Raw genomic sequence first — 19,377 nt, forward strand, 5'->3', positions numbered from 1 at the left:
CTCATCATCCAATCTGTCATTCAACTGCCCTCCTCCCACTCTGAATTCCCCACGGCACCAAGAACAGTAACACGCATAACAAAACCAAGCAAATTAATTACACTAGTGATGAATACCTGAAAAAACTGCTGGTGTACATCTCTATGTACAGGTAACCTTAGTCAATAGAATTTTAAAATGGTATTTACTCATAGAATAGTCAGTTACTTGAAATGTAACACCTTTCACTAATATTCAACTAGACTGTGAGCAATGCTGAAATGTTAAAAAACCTGGATGTTGCAAAAATATTACAAGCCTCATTTTTCTATCCTTAACTGATTTCATCCTCTAAACATTCTTCCTGCACTTCTATCTGCAAGACTGACTGTACTCTGCTATGTACAGAACAGTACCAATACACAGGTTCTATATTACATCCTACATGGTAGTACTCATGGCCCACACCCCAGTCTCAGCATTACCTGTCTTGTAGAAACACCTGTTTCCAAAAATGCACATCAACTTTAGGACATACTATAAATGGGAGGCTCTGGGATTTTTGGATTCCTATTTGCCTTGACTTATTAGAAACCTTATACCCCACAAGTGACAACACCTGAATAACCCACAATATTGATTTGGAACTGCTGCAAGCGTGTTTCTTCAATAACTGACTCAACAAAAGAGAAATAACAAGCAAAAAACAAAGACTAACAAAGACTAACCCTGCCAGCATGGCTTATGTCTCAAGGGCTCCTGCTCTGCAGCACACAGGTACTTGAACTAGGTCTGAATCAGCAGCATCGAGTGCCCAGGGGAGTCCAGCACACAGCTCAGCATGAGGAGGTTCACTGCAATTCCCAACAAACTGCTACCAGCTAGTTAGGCTGAGGGCAGCTGTGCCAGACTACAACAGAGTGGTAGTCTGGATAAGAGGAGGGAAGCCAGATGAATGGATTCAGATGAGGAAGGACAGGGAAACAGACTTCTTCAATTTACTTCGGCTGGGCTGCTGCCTGTGTTCTCTGCAACTTCTTTGGCTGCTTTTTCATTGGTAACCAGCCCTAAGAATTCATCTTCAGTATTTCCAGCATTAACCACTGGACAGGGATAGTCTGCCCAATTCCCTATTTCTATCATAGCTCTAAATGCATAGGGCTGGTCTAAACCTTTATCCCTAGGGTAAAAGTTTGGAGGAAAACTCCAAGCTCTTTATATTAAAGATCGATAGCTTTCATATTAGGAAAGAAAAGTAATTAAATCTATCTTTGGTATTTTTCTACGTTGGATGGAAAACATGTTCTTTCACTTCATTTTGGTTTGGGGTCTTTATTGTGATTCCTTATCAATTATGATTTGTATCCATGCCATTGAGTTCCTCTGCTCCAGAACAAAAACCTGATGGCGCCTTAATTTTCTGCCTTTTTTTTTTAATCTACAACACTACATGTTATCAAATTTAGAAAATTTTAACATACTGTATTTATGCCCAAAAACAATCTGACAAGTTTTTAGAGGAACTCTGTTTAGAGATTACATTTTATTGGAAAAATGCTTTTTAACAAACAGTTTACATAGAATCACATTTTTATAGCTGATGTTTTAACTGAAAATGTCTAAAAAATAAATGAAGTCACTAACTGAGTTTCAGCAGATTAACAGGGCTCCAAACTGATGCCAATACAAGACAAGCATAATTTTAGAATATTTCCATGCCTGTAACACGGCATTCAAAGAACACTCTAGTACAGTGTTTCCACAGAAGACATTAGGTAGCAGCAAACAACAGATCTAATCCAAAAGAAATATGACTCAGAGAGTCACAATCTTGGTTGCTAAAGTGGAAATGTAGACAAGAGGAAGGGAAATTAAAATGTGTTTAAACTTGCTTCAAGAAACAGTCTTTCTGTGTTTACTTGTAAGCCTACTTGTTGAGAAAATATCTGCTGAGATATCTGTTTTCAGTGAGAAAATATCTCTTTATTTTCCTCTCTTAAAGGGAGGAAATATCGCTTTATTTTCCTCTCTTTTGCAATATCCCAAACACAATTTTCCCAATGAATAATTGCTCATCTGAATTACTTCAATATGATAATACCAGAAGAGTCACACACAAGAACAGTATAGCATGTGCAATCTCCAGTTTGCATTTTGTGCTGATTCTATTGCAATGCACTTCTCTGGAAACCAACAATTAAATTACTTCTTAAATTTTTTAGAAATTCATTGGGATGTCTACACTCATAATTTTACCTGTCATCAGCCCAAGAAAAAGAATAACATTCCAAATCACCAAAATTTCAAAAGGTAGCTTCCTCTAACTAAGTTAACAAAACTTGCTTGTAGGGGAAACATGCTATGATCCCAAAACCCAGTTGCCTTCTGGGGGAAAAGAGCCTTGGACAATCACATATCTAACACAATCTTTTCATTAGCTATATTTAATTTAATTTTTATAAAAACATCTTGATATTTTCCACCCTCAAAGAAATCCTGTATTGTAATCATAGGATGTCCCTGATGATCATACTGAAAAATAAGGTCAGAAACCTCTCTTTAAACTATAGAAAAATTGTGAGAATCGAGGGAGCAGTATGATATGAGCACTTCTGTGCAGGAATAAGGGAGAGAAATGAAGCAGAGATAAGGGAGACATATAAGGGAGACAAATGAGCAGAACAGGAGGGGCAAAAAGAATAAAAAATGCTGCAGCCAACCAACTACCCAACCAACCAATCAGAGGTAGCCCAAGAACACTTAGATCTGGTCAATTTTCAGCCTAAAACAATTGCTTTGTGGTTCTCCACCCAGAATGAATTTGACAGTGGCTGCAACAATTGGCAATGCTGAAATCAGAATAGCTTTGCAGAAATCAATTGACCGGGCTGACTGATACCACATGAGAGTCTAGCTTAATGTTACACAGAAACACGGGACTAGGTAAGGAAGGCAATTATCTGAGTTACTCTGGATTTACACTATGAATTAAGAAAGTAGACCCTCAACTTCCTGGCTACAGCAGAGATTTCCAAACACTTCTAGCAATAGGGAAATACTTAATATTGAAATAAATACATTCTACTTCCTAAATTTCAAGACACTTCGGGGAAATCAAATAAAATTCCTGAAATAATTCCTCTCTGTCTACTTTGCAAAACTATAAAATATGAAGTATTAATGAGTTTTGGAATCACAAAATGGTTGGACAGGACCTTAAAGATCCACTTAGTTCCACTGCCCCTGCTGTGAGCAGGGAAACGTCTCACTAGATCAAGTTGTTCAGGGGCCCATCCAGCCTGGCCTTGAACTCCCACAACTTCTCTGGGCAACCTATTCCAGGGCTTCACCACCCTCTGAGTAAAGAATTTCTTACATATACCTAATTCACACCTGACCTCTTTCAGTTTAAAACATTTCCCCTTGTCCTGACACTATCTGTCTGCATAAAAAAGCCTTCTTCCTTCTTTTTATAAGTCCCCTTCAGGCACTGGAGGGCCACAATGAGGTCTCCCCAAAGCCTGCTCTTCTCCATGATGCTTGGTCTGCAACATAGACAGATTTCTTTTCCCTAATAATGCAATATTTTGACAACCAATGCAAATAATGTTTTTTATCTCTATAGAAAAAAATCTTATATTTTTCCACCTTAAATGGTTTTATGAAGGAATATTTAGAAGATTATCACCACACATTTTGTTCAAAATCATTAATGAAATGTATCTCAGTGTATTTCTAGGGAGGTTTGTCATATGGTTTTGATTTTGAGTAAACATTTTTTTCTGGTTAACAGAGTTCTCAATTATATCTTTAAACCATTAAATCTTCATATAAATCACTGTTATTTTAAGAGACAATGAAAAAGTGCTTTTTGAAGAGTACATAAGTTCTTTACTTTCTGTAGAACAAGACTAGAAGTATAAAAAAGTGTGTTATTTGCCACCTAAATACATGAGAATTTTGTCTATATAACAGAATACTGGTGCTTTCTCTCTCTGGCCTAAGAGGATGCTCATGTCCAGTCTGAAAACTCTGAGTCTAGGCATGTAGTGACTAAACAATAAATCCAGTATATGTCTGGTAAGACATCACTGCAAAGAACTATTATCCAACATGACATCCCTTTCCAATAATGAGGTCTGTCCTGTAAATGCTCCCTTCTCACAACTTTCATTTCTAGATTGCCTAATGCGCTACAAAGATCACCTTGACTACCTCACATTCCTCTGACAAATATTATATAAATATTTCAGAGATAATTGCTTTATTCCTCTTTTTATGGTAAAGAAGAGTCCATAGTGTGCATTCTTCTGGACTTTTTGAAGGGGGAAAGGTGAGGCAAGGTCTCATTGGGAAATTGTATAGTACATTAGCATTTCTCATTTACCGTCTTTGGCAAATTCTGTAATTTACAGCATGTGATACATCCCTGGAATGTACTGTCTCTTTTTGCCTATAAACTGAATATAGGAAGATCAAACTGCCCTTCAATTCCTTTCAACAAACTTTTACTCATAATATAATCTAAAATCTTCTGGTTTTCCTAGGGGAAAAAAAAGTCAGAGTAGATACCAAAATGAAACAACCTTCCACATGTACTTTCAACGATTTGGCAGTATAGCCCTGTTAGCCTTAAAATAATTTACATAATATATCACTGGCATTAAGATAACTAAAAATTCTCTTCAAGAGGAATGTGCAAAGTTTTTCAACACTCTTCCATAGATGAACTTCAGAATGATGGTAGACAAGACCCTCAGAAAATTATCTTCTAAACAGTGAGCATGGACCCACAGTACTGTAACTATTTATGGAAGAAACAAGTCCTACATTTATGGCAAGGCACTATATATTCATCTGGAGAAATAATGATAGAAATTTAAAAAATAAATGATGAAACATAGGGAAAACAATGACCTTTGCTTTTGCTGCACAATTTTACCTATATGGAAAGGACTATACATACAAACTGTGGTTCAGTTCCTGAAGAAACCACCAAACAATAACACAGAGAATGGGAAATTCCACAATAGCCAATCCACAATATGCCAGATCATTCAGTCAACGTCTACTTCATTTTGCTTATCAATATTAAGACAATATTAAGTTAAAATTCTTTACTTCCTGTGCTCTTAACAATTAATAAACTGCCACATTTTCAAGTTTCATCCCAGCTTGTTCACCACAGACCTGTCAATTACTGATACTTGAGTAAGTTTAATTTTATCCAATTTAAAATTCTATGGACAAATTCAGAGACAAATAGCTCTACTACTAAGTCCAAGCTTCAGCCAAAGAAAAAACATTGTTCAGGAAAAATCCTTGAATATATTCACTTCAATTCTGAAATTCAGGAAGCAGCCTATCCTGATTTAGATATACTGGAAATACTCCAGATTTAAATTTCAGTTGAAATCAACATAAAATGATGAAGACTTCTTGCCACATTGCTTCCTCTTTCAGTTGGAAGTAAACATTTTTGCACGAATAAGTCAAAAATAAATGCCTCCAAACAAGAAACACTCAGACAGAATTCACCTAAGACCAATATACCAATTAATGAAAGAACAGTATGAACTCTTAATCATTTACTGCTGTGAAAGACATTATATTCTTATTTATAAGCATTATAAATTTCTTTTTATTTTTTCTTGGTAGCCATCCCTCAGATAAACTCACATACACTGGGGAGACAGCAGTAAAAGAAAAAAGAACAGCAAGTGGTGAGGTAATATAGTTTACATAAGAATTCTCCTCAAACCTTTGCCACTGAAATGAAACAGAAAAAAAACATAAACACAAAAAAATTATAAAAATATTCAAACCAAAGAAAAACCCATTCCATAAAAAAGAATCATAAACACAATTTCTTAGCTTCATATTCAAAATTAAAAATCTTTAATAATAAAACAATTTTCTATGAGTCAGTGAGACTAAAAAGAAAAAAGTTTTAAAGTTTGATCTATAAAAGAGAAATATTGTACTAAAACACGTACTGTGCCAGAAGCATACACCAATCTAACAGCATTATTAGCACTCAAGATGTAGTTTGAATTTTAGCTAGTTACTTATTTCCATCACTGATTTTGCTGTCATCTTTTAGCTTCACATTTCCACCTACATAAAACGAATTTTATTATGTAGTTTATACACAGTCTCTTGTGTTTATTTACTTACCAACAGTATCACATGGTTCATCCTTATGTACACAGAAATCCTTCCTAGAATTGGGGATGAAAGAAAAAATGTTAAGCAAGTCAAGCTGTTAGTCGTTAACAACTGTGTAACCTATTTAGAAACATGTTTTACGGCTCAATGAATAAATACAGAACACCATTATCTCAACAAAGAACAAGGGGAAGCAAAGGCCGGGATTACACAGAGCACTTAAACTCCAGCTTATTCTCAGAGCACATTTAAGAATAGTCAGGTGACAAAACACGTACTGTATATTCAAATTTCATTGCACCTAATTTCTATGTTCTTTTGGTTTTTTGGTTTTTCTTTTTCTTTTTCTGTTAAGTATCTTGAAAAGTAACAAATCTAAAGCTAGTCTTCCTATCACTCAAAAGAAGATATTTCCAGTGATTTACATAAGATTCAAAAGCAGTATTTAGATCCGTAATAGAGTCAGAAAGTTTTTATTCTATGGTTAAAATCACTAGTAGGAATATGTCAAGAAGCATTTCTGCTAGGGCATCCCCTTATAGTAGTGGAAAACTTATAAAAATTAACTACCCTATCTCCAACATATATTTTAGTCCATCATAGGTCTCTAAATAAGACTGTTCTACTGCATAAAGGAGAATAAATATTTCAAGTGTGTCTTAAACATCTGCTTGGGATTCATTTTGATTTCACAGGTATTTTACTTCTTAGAGACATGCAACATGTTATTAAAAGAGCAAAGGGAAAACTGCTTTTTACTGGAGTATTTATAATGTTAATTTGTTATTTTACTTTAAAAAAATGGCTGCTGAGGTATGCATGAATTGGAAGGCTGGGAGGGAACCAAAAGCAAAAAAACAACAAAAGCACCTCAGATATAGCAACCCCACAAACAAAGAAGTTCTGGTTTTCTGCTGTGCCACAGAGTAAGGGTCTCTGTTTATAGGGACGGACCATATGAATCAGAGAAATTTAGCTCTTATATTCTGTCTATGAAGGCACACAGATAAGACAAATAGATTGATAATGATAAAGATATACATACAAAGAAACACCCATTTTCTAGGAATAAAATGCAGGAATTGTTTGGTGCTTGAAATGTAAGATACTGACACTTATCTTTTTACAAAGTGTAACTACTCCAAAGGCTGTTTCTTTGTTTCCCACAGACTATTTCTACATAGGGATTTCAACTCAAAAGCAATTTCTAGAGGTTGGCAAATTTCTGACAGTTGTTAAGGGCCACAGAGATAGATGCATGGGGTTAAATAGCTTTTAATTAACCAGTCACCACTACCAGCTAATTTCACAGAAGAGAAGAAGAATGGCAGTGCTATAAATTGATAAAGTTGTGAATAAAGCAATCAGGACAGTCTGGGAATACACTCAAAAGGGCCCTGGAAATTGAGCAAAAGGTGGTGAACACGAAACTATAATAAGACACAGAAGAAAGTTATTTTATTTTTTCAAACCTGCAAGAAATTGCATTAATGCACTGGGTTGTAACACAACTCTTTGTTTTGTGCTATGCGACACAAGGGACTTATTGTCTTGTTAAGCAACATGACAAAATGATTAGAAATATGGGACTTGACGTGAAGCAAGAGAACATGTGTAAAGACAATCTAAGGACATTGATTGCCTTCCACGCACACCCACCCAACCACCATAAAGCACCATAAAAATTGATTGATGTAATAATAAGTAAAAAAAAAAAAGAAAGAAAGAAAAAGAGAAAATAAATAGGTCATACCTTCAACTGTAAAAGAATGCTATGTTACATTTGAAAACTGCCAATATCCAAGAGTTTCTGCTCATGTAATAGCTTTTTTCTCATATACTTACTGAGCTGGTTTTTTTTTGTTTTCACGTCTTGGCTGAATCAGACTATGATTATGTTGTGCATTCAGGGTTTCATTATGGGACTTGGGGAAAATGGTACTGCTATGATTTGGCAAGAGGGAAATACAGTCAACCATTCTTAGTTCCCGACTTACATTGAAGGAATGTAATGCCTCTTTTAATTTCCAGGAATATGAATGCATTACATGCATAGGCTGTGTAGTAAAGATTTACAATTCTAGCTAAACCTATCAGTGACTCTCACAAAAATAAAGCACACTACTAAGTCCTCAAACAGATTATTTGCCTTCCTCCTTCTCATCCTTTCTCTCAGCAAAGCGGAGCCAAAATATTAAAATTACTGTTACAGCATATAGAAGCTTCAGTGGCACCAGTTGGTGAGTCTGTCAATGAAAGCAAGAAATAGTAAAAGCCCACCTACTCCAAGCAGTACCCAGCACATAATGTCCTAAATGGTTATCTTCATACACATGGAAGAGAAACCAGGTCCTTACTCAAGGGAAGGAAAGGAGGAGCTTTCACACTATCTATGCCTGAATTCTGCACTTGAATGAATTGGCTAACCCCAGAAAAGAATTCTAAGCAAGGACAGATAACCACTACTGCATTGTTTCAGAAAATTATGTTTAGTTAGTAGATTTTAGTTCATTACATATAGCATTAGGAAAGACTTTCACAGCACACAAAGGTTACTTAATTTCTAAATACAAAGTATCTCAGTACATTGTCTTTGTTAAAATAAATCCTGATGTGTAGGTGGTATGTACAACAGAAGACAAAAAGAACAATAAAGGAAGACTAAATTAAGAGCCAGACTTCTTTTTTGTAAATAATTCCCAATAATTTATCATTTTAGATAAATCTAATACTTGTTTTTGGCAAGTCAAAATACTCAAAAGATCTATTTTTTACTCAGCCTGGTGCATCATATCATATGCTAGATTAGAGAGAAGAAGAAAAAGGACAGTTAACAGATTTTACCTGTCTACCAGATCTTCATTCGGGTTGCACTCTACTCCAATTTCTCTAATGTTTGCAACTTTGAAACATATAGGTAGCTTGAATAACAGCAGAAGTTAGACTGCTTGAAACTGCAGTCTAACTTCTGCTGTTATTGATTCCAGGGCTTACAACATTTTTGAGGCTTATTGCTGAAGTAGTAAGTTTCATCAAATCATAAGATTTTCATAAGGAATAGTTGCAATTAATGGTACTTGTGGCAAGTGACATTATCATCAAATTGCAAATGCCTTCACTTGCATTGTGCAAAGTGAATAACTACAACACTGAAGCCATTCTTGTCTCTTCACATAACAGGACATTCTGAAATAATTCTCACATATAAACCAAGCACACATGTACTAATTAACAAATGCACTTTTAATGACAGTAATTAAATCTAAAATTATTTTGGTGTTAATGAACCACAAGAAAAAGTACTTATTTACTCTTAACTTGGGAATTTAAATAAATTGAAAATGGTAAATGGTATTTCAGAAACTGTTTTTTATTTTGAGGGTAAATCTCAAAGGCATCAGTATGTACTGGTCAGTGTATTTTAGGAAAAAGAGAAAATTATATATGTAATTATTTCAAATTGTTAACACATCACTTAGGCACTGTAAAGCTGAATTGAGATTAAAAAGGGTGATATAAATAATCATATTATTATTATATTATAAAGCTCATATTTCAGTCAGACTGAAAAACAACAGTTTGGAAGTATGATAAGTAAACAGCTGAATTGAAACACATCGAAACAGATACAGAGTAGCTAGGAATCCAAGGAAGGTGCTTTTGAGTGAAGTCTAACAGAACCTAGACTTAGCATTAGCATTAAACAGTGATGCAGAAGAAAATACAGAAGCATTCCTGGCAAAGTTTAAAAATTAAATGAGTTCTGATAGATACACATAGGAATCAAGACTAATTTGAGTAAATTTTCTTCTAGTGTAGCCAAAAGTGGCCTCCCAACTTGATTAGACAAAACAACAACAAAAAATGAGTATTTGGAACCAGGCAGTAGACAGGAACAGCATCCTTGGATAAAGATACAGGAAAATATCAAAATGACACTACTATTCTGTTCACACAATATAGTGGCCAGTTTTGGTGTTTATGCTTGGAAAAAAAATTTGTAAAGCAGAAAAGGTCTGGAAAGAAGCGAGAGAACAACTACATAGAGTAACCTCTGTAAATGACTCTGAGACAAAGAGTTGTGACTTCAGCACAGCCTACCAGTATTTTCACAGGGAGTTTTCCAACAGATTTCAGCAACAAAGGGTACAAAGGGTATGGTTGAAAGCTGAAGTAAGAAAAATTAGAAATACATCCAACTGCCCATGCAGAAAGCAAATAACTGTAAATAATCAACTGCTAAACAGTTAATCTTCCTTTCTTTCAAATTTTTTGTCTAAGACGTGTCTACTTTTCTTAATCACCAGAAAATTAAAATGTAAACATAACTGTATAAATTTTATGTTTGGGTCTCACACTAGATACTGAGAGATTTTAAATTCAGTTTAAGTGTATGTATTTCTATGGAACAGACCTGTACTAGTGAATGGGACATACACAGCCTAATTATTAGAGCTTGAAAGAGTAAGCTGGCAGCATAAGGTAAATTCATACAAATGTTTCCTACACCCATTATTACAAGCATTATCACTTCACAGACTCAAACATATTAAAAATTAAAAAAAAAAAGAGCATAAGATGACTTAAAATTAGTGGGATTTTTTTAAAATACACAAGGTAAAAATACAGGACTTCAATTTTACAGGAGATTCACTTTTTATTAAAATATGCTCTTTTCAAGTTTCCCTGCTTTCTTCTTCATCTGCAATCCTATTAATTAAATAATTAACTAATTAATTATCAGAAAGGCCACATAAGATTCTCATTAACTTCCCTGATGCCTCCTGGTAGTGTCAAATAAACCAAATTATCAAGAGATTGATAAATTGAGCACAAAATGGTCAAGAGAGTTGGAAGTATTGAAGTTACAGTGATGAAGACAAAATTAAGAATAATCTCGTCTCTCACCATGCATTTGCAAGAATTCAGTTTTCCAAAGCTGAAATTCACTAGGAGTTTAAGGACAGCAGTAGCAGTTTAATAACCCAATCTCTATCTCAATATGTTTCAGCCATTTTGACTGCCAAACACTCCAGGCTTTTGCAGTGACCCTGTAGTATCAGTTCCATTTATGCAGGGATCTTTCAGTCTTCCTCCTCTAACTTTCTTGAGGATTTGTTTTTGGTTCAGAAAGAAAATAAAAATCAGTCAGAAAAATAACTGGATTTCTTCTGTTCATTGGAAGGTAATAGCAACACTAAAAAAAATCTTGTCCAAGCTTTGGGGAGAGTTCTCGATGGCTGAAACTATTGGAAGTGAAACAATATTTATGAAATCTAAGTGCTGTTTATGCCATGAAGTACTTTATACAACAAGGTACTTTCTTACAATGAAAGTAGCTAACAGCACTGTTTCAATTATGTGTAACCCAGGGCAAGGAGATCTCAGATACTGAAGATCAGAAGGAATAAAGGGCTGACACACAGTATCAACATGGAATATCACTACCTGATGAATATGAGGAGAATCAGAAGTCTATTTTCTGTCATAAGGATATGTGAAAATATTAGTTCTGAAAAGGAGAATAAAGAACTTGGTCTTTTTCTGTATTATTCTTCTCACACTTTTTCTACAAACCACTTTGACAACAGATTGACCAATGCACTGGAAAAGCAGCAAAATGCATAATTTTTAAGTGAAGGTAAATTCTGCCTCATTCTTGTAAGCCCATGTTTATACACTTCAAAGTTTTCATTGCCTAATTTGTAATAGAGGCTATATAAGAACTTAAGCACCATCACAGAACAGCTGGGAATTCCACAGGCCTTTTCCTGCCTTATTTTCAGTTACCTCATTCAGGTCAAGCACCCTGTGCAGATAGGAACTGATAATGTTATCTCAGGGGCCACCAAAATCTGGGCTTGTCTCTGCACATTCAGACCCTGTACCTTAAAAGGCAAGAAGGATGTTGATGCAACCTGCTGCATTTTTTCCTCAGAGAAATGATCTATCTTTTTATAGCTAGATACTGTTTATAGATAGACAGTATCTATATCAGATAGATATACTATCTATAAAGTAACTGTGCTAATTTATAACTGTGAATACAGTAAAACTTACCTGATAAAACAGGTAGTTTTATCAAGACAGTCCTTAAAACACTTTTTACCTTAATTATCACATATATCCAACTTCCCTAGTAATCTTCTAAATAGATTACAAACTCTTTCTGCCTTTCTTCTGTTTCATGGCACCATACTTTAAAGAGGATATCAGTTCATCAAAATAAGCCAATTTAAAGGGAAACTAAACAAAAACTGACATCATGAAATAGGGCCAAAGTAAATTGAAATGAATTGGTAGCAGATACGTATCATTACAGTCTAGCTGGGCAGCAGAGAAAGCTGTGGGGAGAAGTTGGTTTTGCTTTCCTCCTTACAGAACAAATGCAAAAATAAGTTTTGAAAAGTACCTTTTTCCTGAAAATGGCTCTTTGGCTGCTGAATACCAATCTCTACAACATCGACATCACACACTTTGTACTTAGGCATTAAAAATTAGCTCTGCAGAACACTCAATACTTCATTTCTAACTCTTTTGGTTACTACACAAAACTGGCATGTGAAAGCACACAGGAAAGCTTTTACAAAGAACTCTTGCTGTTCTATTATCAAGTGAGACAAAAGAGGAGATGTGGCAACTTTTAGGAGGGCTGCCACAGAATGTGCTAGATATCCAAAACTTTACACATTTACTGAAAAAACACCAAGCAGTTGGTGTTCATCTGTATAAACAAAATCATTTCTCTCAATAAGCAGACCTGCTGTCCAAATGGAAGTTGTGGCAATGGAGCTAGTTCCCTGCTTGCAAAACAGAATGAGACTCTGAATTAACAAAACACAGGTGTAGAGCCACACATGGTGTTAGCTATACCATAAACCTGGTGATGTGTAGAGGTAGCCTGGACTAGCAAAACATTCCCAGTCAGAAAATTGCTCTGGTATGATTTATTAGCAGCTAAAGCAGCTCTCAGGTGGGAGGCAGTACAGTCTAGAGAATAATACCACTGCAAAATAAAAACATCAGAAGAACAGATCGTTAATTTCAGGCTCCAACAATAACCTATTATTTGACATCTAACCAATCATTTTCCTTCTCTCTACTTCAAATTCCATAAAATTGATCAGAGACTTAATCCAAAAAATTGTATTTAAAATGGCAGGTAAAAAATTGTAGACAACCCTGGAGCAAGTCCAGACAAGAGGCATGAAAACAATCAGAGGGCTGGAGTGCCTCTCTTATGAAGACAGGCTAAGAAAGTTTCGGTAGATCAGGCTGGAGAAGAGAGGAGCTCTTTATACTACCTTCCAGCACCTAAAGCAGACTTACAAGAAGACTGGAGAGGAACTTTTTACAGGGGCATGTAGTGACAGGACAAAGGGGAATAGCATTAAACTGAAATTGGCAAGATTTGTATTAGATTTTAGGAAGAAATTCTTTACTGTAAAGGTTTGAGACCTTGGCCCACGTTACCCAGAGAAGCTGTGAATGCCCCATTCCTAGAAATTCTAAAGGCCAAGTTGGATGGGGCTTTGACTAATGTGCTCTAATACAAAATATCCCTCCCCATGTGATAGGGGGTTTGGAACTGGGTGATCTTTAAGGTCCATTCCAACCCAAACAATTCTATGATTCTATGATTCTATGAAATCAAAATATCATTATTACACAGCAGAAAAGCATCTTAACATAAGATCAGATCTTTGCAAAGCTTTTTTACCATTAGAATCACAGTATGCCAGAATGTTTAGGGTTGGAAGGGACTTCTGGAGATCATCCAGTCCAATCCTACTGTCAAGGCAGGGTCACCTGGAGCAGGTGATACAGGAACATGTCCCAGTGAGGTGTAAATGTCTCCAGAGAGGGACATTCCATGACCTCCCTGTGCAGCCTGTTCCAGTGCTCTGAAAATCTCAATGTAAAGAAGTTTTTCCTCATGTTGAGGTGGAATTTCTTGTGTTTTGGTTATGGCCATTGCTCCTTGTCCTGTCATGGGCACCACGGAAAAGAGTCTGGCACCATCCTCTTGGCGCCAGCCTTTGAGATATTTATATTCTCTAAAGAGATCCCCTCTAAGTCTTCTCTGGACTAAACAGGCCCAGCTCCTGCAGTCTCTCCTCAGAAGAGAGATGCTCCAGATCACAAATCATCTCTGTGGCCTCTGCTGGACCCTCTGCAGTAGCTCCTTGTCTTTCTTACACTGAGGAGCCCAGAATTGAACACAATGCCATGGATGTGGGCAAAGAGAGGGACAGGATCACCTTCCCCAGCCCGTTGACCATATTGTTCCCAATGCACCCCAGAATCCCCTTGGTCCTCCTGGCCCCAAGGGTACACTAGCAGCTCATGGTCAATTTGTCATCCACCAAGACTTCCAGAAGTGCTGCATTAAATCCAAAAAGCTGTGTGGCCAAAAGCACTGACAGTTGAAGACATTTCCAGACCACTGACTCTCATCAACTTAACTAATGCCTCACTTGCATCAGTACAGAATGCCTCTGCCTCTTCCCATAAAGGCTCATTAAGCTGAAGATGAAACAATAACAGGAAAAAGGTGTCACATGCTCTATTTATTTTATAGCATCTTACTACTCATGAGAGGCACCTCATAAGCTAAAGAATGCAGCCCTATGTTCACTCTCTTGGCCCATACAGGCTTGAAGCATTTGATACTTGCTCTAACTACTAGTGCCGCTATTGTAGATATTGCTGACTGCCTCAGCTGTCTCAAATAAGAGAGCCCAAGGTTTCTAGCAAACAAGCAGAATGCTGTTGCTCACTATCCTTGAACAGTCACAAGGAATAGCTAGATGTAAGGAAGTCTATTCCCCTTTAGCCATCCTGATTAACCCAACGCCATCTATGATACTCAGGCATCCTTTATTCCTTGGCCCAAGTTTACTTTTTCCTACTGCTTGCTTCTTTTCTTCCTCTTTCTTTCTTTCCAGACCTTCCTCCCCTACCCTGCGCCAGCCCCACAATGCACTCACTACTATTAAAATCAGTTTGGGGTCTTAATCTACAAAATTGACTTCTAGTCTGTTACTCCAAGTATGTTTCCTGATAAGCTTAGGCAAAGTTGCTGCAGAGAGCATTATTTCTTGTGTCTTCCATTAGACTTGAAAGGAGCTTGTGAGAACTACAGCTTAGCTCATGTATAAATGTGTAACAAAGAATAATCTGCCCCCTCAAAGCCCCAGTAATCCATAAAACTGATACACACATCAAATAGAGGAGGATGACACAGAGTAAGAAGTGTGGGCTTTTCTCAGAAAAGAAAAGGGATTGAACAGCAAAAGTAGCAACAAAGCTCTTACCACAGACAGTTTGGACTTCTAAATTTCCTGCTTCTGGGAAGTAACTGGCTCTCCAAAGCAGGAAAATTTAGGGAAACATTTTTCTGCTTCAAAAGATTGAAATACACTATAGATATTGGAGTAATCAGAATGAAACTAATTTCAAGAAGAATGCATTATTTTTATTTTCTATAGGTTCTCAGTGAGAGTGCTGTGAATAAAAGGCAAAAGATGGCATGTAGGTGTAAAGATTACAAACAGTTTTAGAATACCATATCACTGACCAGCATGGGACTGCACAGCAGTATTCCACTATAGCCAATCACAGGAATTTTCTTTGGAAGGGAGCTCTGAAGGTTATCCAGTCCAAGCTCCACCTCAAAAATGGCACTAAGTCCACCCCTAGGCTGGTTGAATCATGATTCTGTCCTTTTTTCTGGATCATGCCTCTGGATCAGACAAAACCATGAAAGTCCCTGCTTGGAAGGAAAGAGGTGAACTGGAGGCCTATTTCCTTCTCAATGTGTGAAATGCCTGGCACTTAAGAGCTACAAGGAACTGCAGATCTGGAATCATACTCTAGTGGCTGCAGGACATATCCTGAAGATGTACATGATGTACCTTCAGCACAGGGTGAATCATACCAGTTAAGAGGGAAGCATAACTCAGTAATGTGCCTAATGCTGGTCTAGCTCTGAATGGTTTAAATATGCTTTTGTGTTTTGACTGAAAGCATCTACAGGTTTGGGGTGCTGCCTCTTTTAAATGAAGGCACATGGATGAAGGATTCCAACCTTTGCTATACAGATAAAGTCTTAGCTATATAGACAAAGAATAAGCAAGAGTAACCTGTTCATCACTTCAAATATTTACCATTTGGGAAATACTGCTTTCTGCACCACCTTTAGCAACACCTTATCACCAACTTTGAGATCCAGATGCCTCAAAATGCTCCCTTCCTCACTGCAAACTAAATTCTTACTATATTGGCCATCTACTTTGATCTATGTTCACACTAGCCTTCTGCCTATTTTTAATGCTCATCTTTCACTACTTTACCTTGTTATCAATATAGCTGCATCAACTGAAGTCATGTCTTCTCCCCAGCTTGTTGACATTTCTAAGTGTATATCATTCTTCTTGCCAAATTCTTCATGTTGCCATTTACAAAAGCTTTCCAGCATTTTTTCACCATGATGTCCAATATACATATCTGCCTGGAAATGAAAAGAAATTAATGCTTTTAAAATTAGGATCCTATAGTAGAATTTGGAACCTTTTTTGACTGAGCTAGCAAAAATATTCTGCTTTTTATGGCATAATATGTCCATGGCAAAACAACTCAAACTTCAGGTGCTGAAACCACCTTCCTTACCTGTTAAAGATACAAATGAAGACAGTGCATTAAGAGCGTACATGTGTACTAGAGTTCACTCAAACTCTAGTCTTATTTATTTCCTTATTTCTCATCCATGGTGAGGAAAAGTATAATGGTGTTAAGATGCAGAATATGAACATAAAATGACATTACTCCAACTGCTGAGAGGAACTGGAGAAATAAATTACTTATTCACTGGAAAATTATAGTATTTTAGATTAGAACTATTGGTAAGGGAATCCCACTTCCTTATAAGCTAAGTGCTATATCAACTTTTGTTTGTCTAGGGATTACACAACAAAGAACATCAGTCCTCCTTCTGCAATCCAATGGATTTAAAGGAAATTATTTTTCTATTGAGATATATGAATGCACAAAAAGCAGAGCAGAAGCAGATTTTGCTAAGATCTACCTGATTTCCACATGGAAACTCTGACTGACTTTTAATTGCAGGAACAGATAAATCTCAATACAAGCAGCACATAAATTAGAAGATTAATCTTTACTGGGGCTGCTTGCCAGTGGAAATCACTACATAATATACGAAAGCTAACAAGGAAGCAAGGAAATTTTTTAGCCATTAAAGTTCATAAATATTGCAAGCTTTTGCAGAGCAACAAGCTAAGTAGCATTACCCTCTACAGGCTAAGACAAACGTCATAAATACCTACTGGAGTCTCATGAAGAAGGACAAGTTTAGTCACTCGAAGATTTACTTGTAATCCTAGACTCTTGTGTTGGAAAAGATTAAAAACCTAAAAGAGAAAAAAAAATCCAACAAATAAGAATATGAATTTGTATTGCACGTACACTAAAAATAACAGAACCCCAAAGAACCTCAAAAACTCTCATATTCTACTGTGACTGCTTTTATTTTCTGTAATCTGAACAGAACATTAAGATAATGCACTGTGTTGGTCTTCTGAAGTGAAAACAGAGCTTAGGCAATATTCATTCTGGGAACATAAAAAAAGACCTTTTCCTCTCAATGGCCACAATCACTTTATAAACTGTGGCCTTTTTCTCCAAATATTTACATACACATTTAATACTGTTCACATGAAAATTTCTATTCATTTAAATCCAAGATCTTGGACCAAGTGGTCTCAGCCAACATCTAACTCTCTAATTCTTCCTATCATTCAGAATAGTTAAAGCTCACATTAATTTTTCAGCTTATGCTCCTTTCTTAGAACAATCTTTCCTTGTATATTACAGATGCTACTTTTCACTGCTTTATGCACCAAATGCTTTATACACTACAGCTACAGATAGAACTGGAAGTGAATGTAATTGTCCAAATTCATTCTTCTTTCTTTCTTTTTTTTCCACCACCACTGACCACACAATGCTTTCCCGTAACAATGTCATGTCTTCATTTCAAGCACAGGTCACCAGGAACTGTCCAATATCCCAACCTTTCCAACAACATGGGCTTCTAACCAAAAAGTCATCTTGTTCTCTCACTTCCAGGCTTCCCCAAGATGTATGACCAGATATTACAGAGAAGCCTGCAGCACTACAATTTTCTGCTGCAAAACATATGGCTGCTGATGGTCCTGTTTTGACTATGCCTTACAGGTGTTCAGTCAGGATCACTAGAAGGAGCAATGAAATCAGCCTGTGGTGCATGTGTTGTTGGCAAAACATCAAAAATAGTTTTAAATTTCCTACCATGTTTAAGATGGTTAGAATAAATCTTCTGGCAGCATCTGTTCCATGATACGAAACCATAGCTGGATCTGCCACCACAACAGTTTCTATGTTGTACTCTTGAGGCAATTTGTAAGAGTATCGCTTTCCTCTTCCACTTTCAGACACTTTTTGAGTCTTGGATTTCCTTTTATCTGTAAACCAAAACAGTGCTTGAGAAACTCATCCTTCAAACTACCCCTGCAGTACTTTTCAGGATTTTTTACCCTTGGTTACATTATAACTCTCATCATGTGGAAACTAATAGCTATGGGCTTTAATATGTTGTGCTTATTTGCTACTGCCAATGCTAAGGCTCATACTGAAGGTCTCCACTATGTATAAATATTACCTCATACCAAGAAAACAGAAATTTTATCCATCTTTTCAAATAAAGTCAGAAAGATTATTTGCAGCCTTTCAACTAACATATTTATAAAAAGAATATGTGTCTCTTACTTTGGTTTGTGAGAGAAAACTCAACTCATGTTGGGTCTGAAGGAAAAACAGTGTCACTGACATTGCATAATTTTTGTCTGTCCATCTTCATAAATCACAGAGAAAACATCTTGATGTCTCAATATCTTAGCATACAAGACAACAAATACAGTTGCGCCACAAAGTCATGTATTCGGTAAATACATGCAACAATTCTGTGATTTGCAAAGAGGAAATAATATTTCAGATGAATGACAGAGAATGACATCGATTTGTTAGAAATAAAAAAGTGAATTTTTACTGACATGACTTCAAAATATGTGCTCCCATCATTATAAGCAGCTGAAGCAAAGTAATAAAACCAAACCCTGGAAACAGGCCTCCAAATCTACTGACAGCTAAAATTTGAAAACATGTTATGTTTAT

At 36.3% G+C, this 19,377-nt stretch overlaps 1 protein-coding gene across 1 annotated transcript in view; it reads right to left on the reverse strand.

Annotated features, from left to right (window-relative positions):
• ADAMTS19 (ADAM metallopeptidase with thrombospondin type 1 motif 19) overlaps nt 1–19,377 on the reverse strand; it is a 130,767-nt gene that overhangs the window by 80,705 nt on the left and 30,685 nt on the right. Inside the window, exons 4-7 of the mRNA XM_036404027.1 lie at nt 18,496–18,668; nt 17,493–17,576; nt 16,503–16,660; nt 6,157–6,200 (exon numbers count right to left, since the gene is read on the reverse strand). Of these exons, the coding sequence (XP_036259920.1) occupies nt 6,157–6,200; nt 16,503–16,660; nt 17,493–17,576; nt 18,496–18,668 (459 nt within the window). The remainder of the gene's footprint in view (nt 1–6,156; nt 6,201–16,502; nt 16,661–17,492; nt 17,577–18,495; nt 18,669–19,377) is intronic.

The sequence above is a fragment of the Molothrus ater genome, chromosome Z (assembly GCF_012460135.2).
Source record: "Molothrus ater isolate BHLD 08-10-18 breed brown headed cowbird chromosome Z, BPBGC_Mater_1.1, whole genome shotgun sequence".
Lineage (NCBI taxonomy): Eukaryota > Metazoa > Chordata > Aves > Passeriformes > Icteridae > Molothrus > Molothrus ater.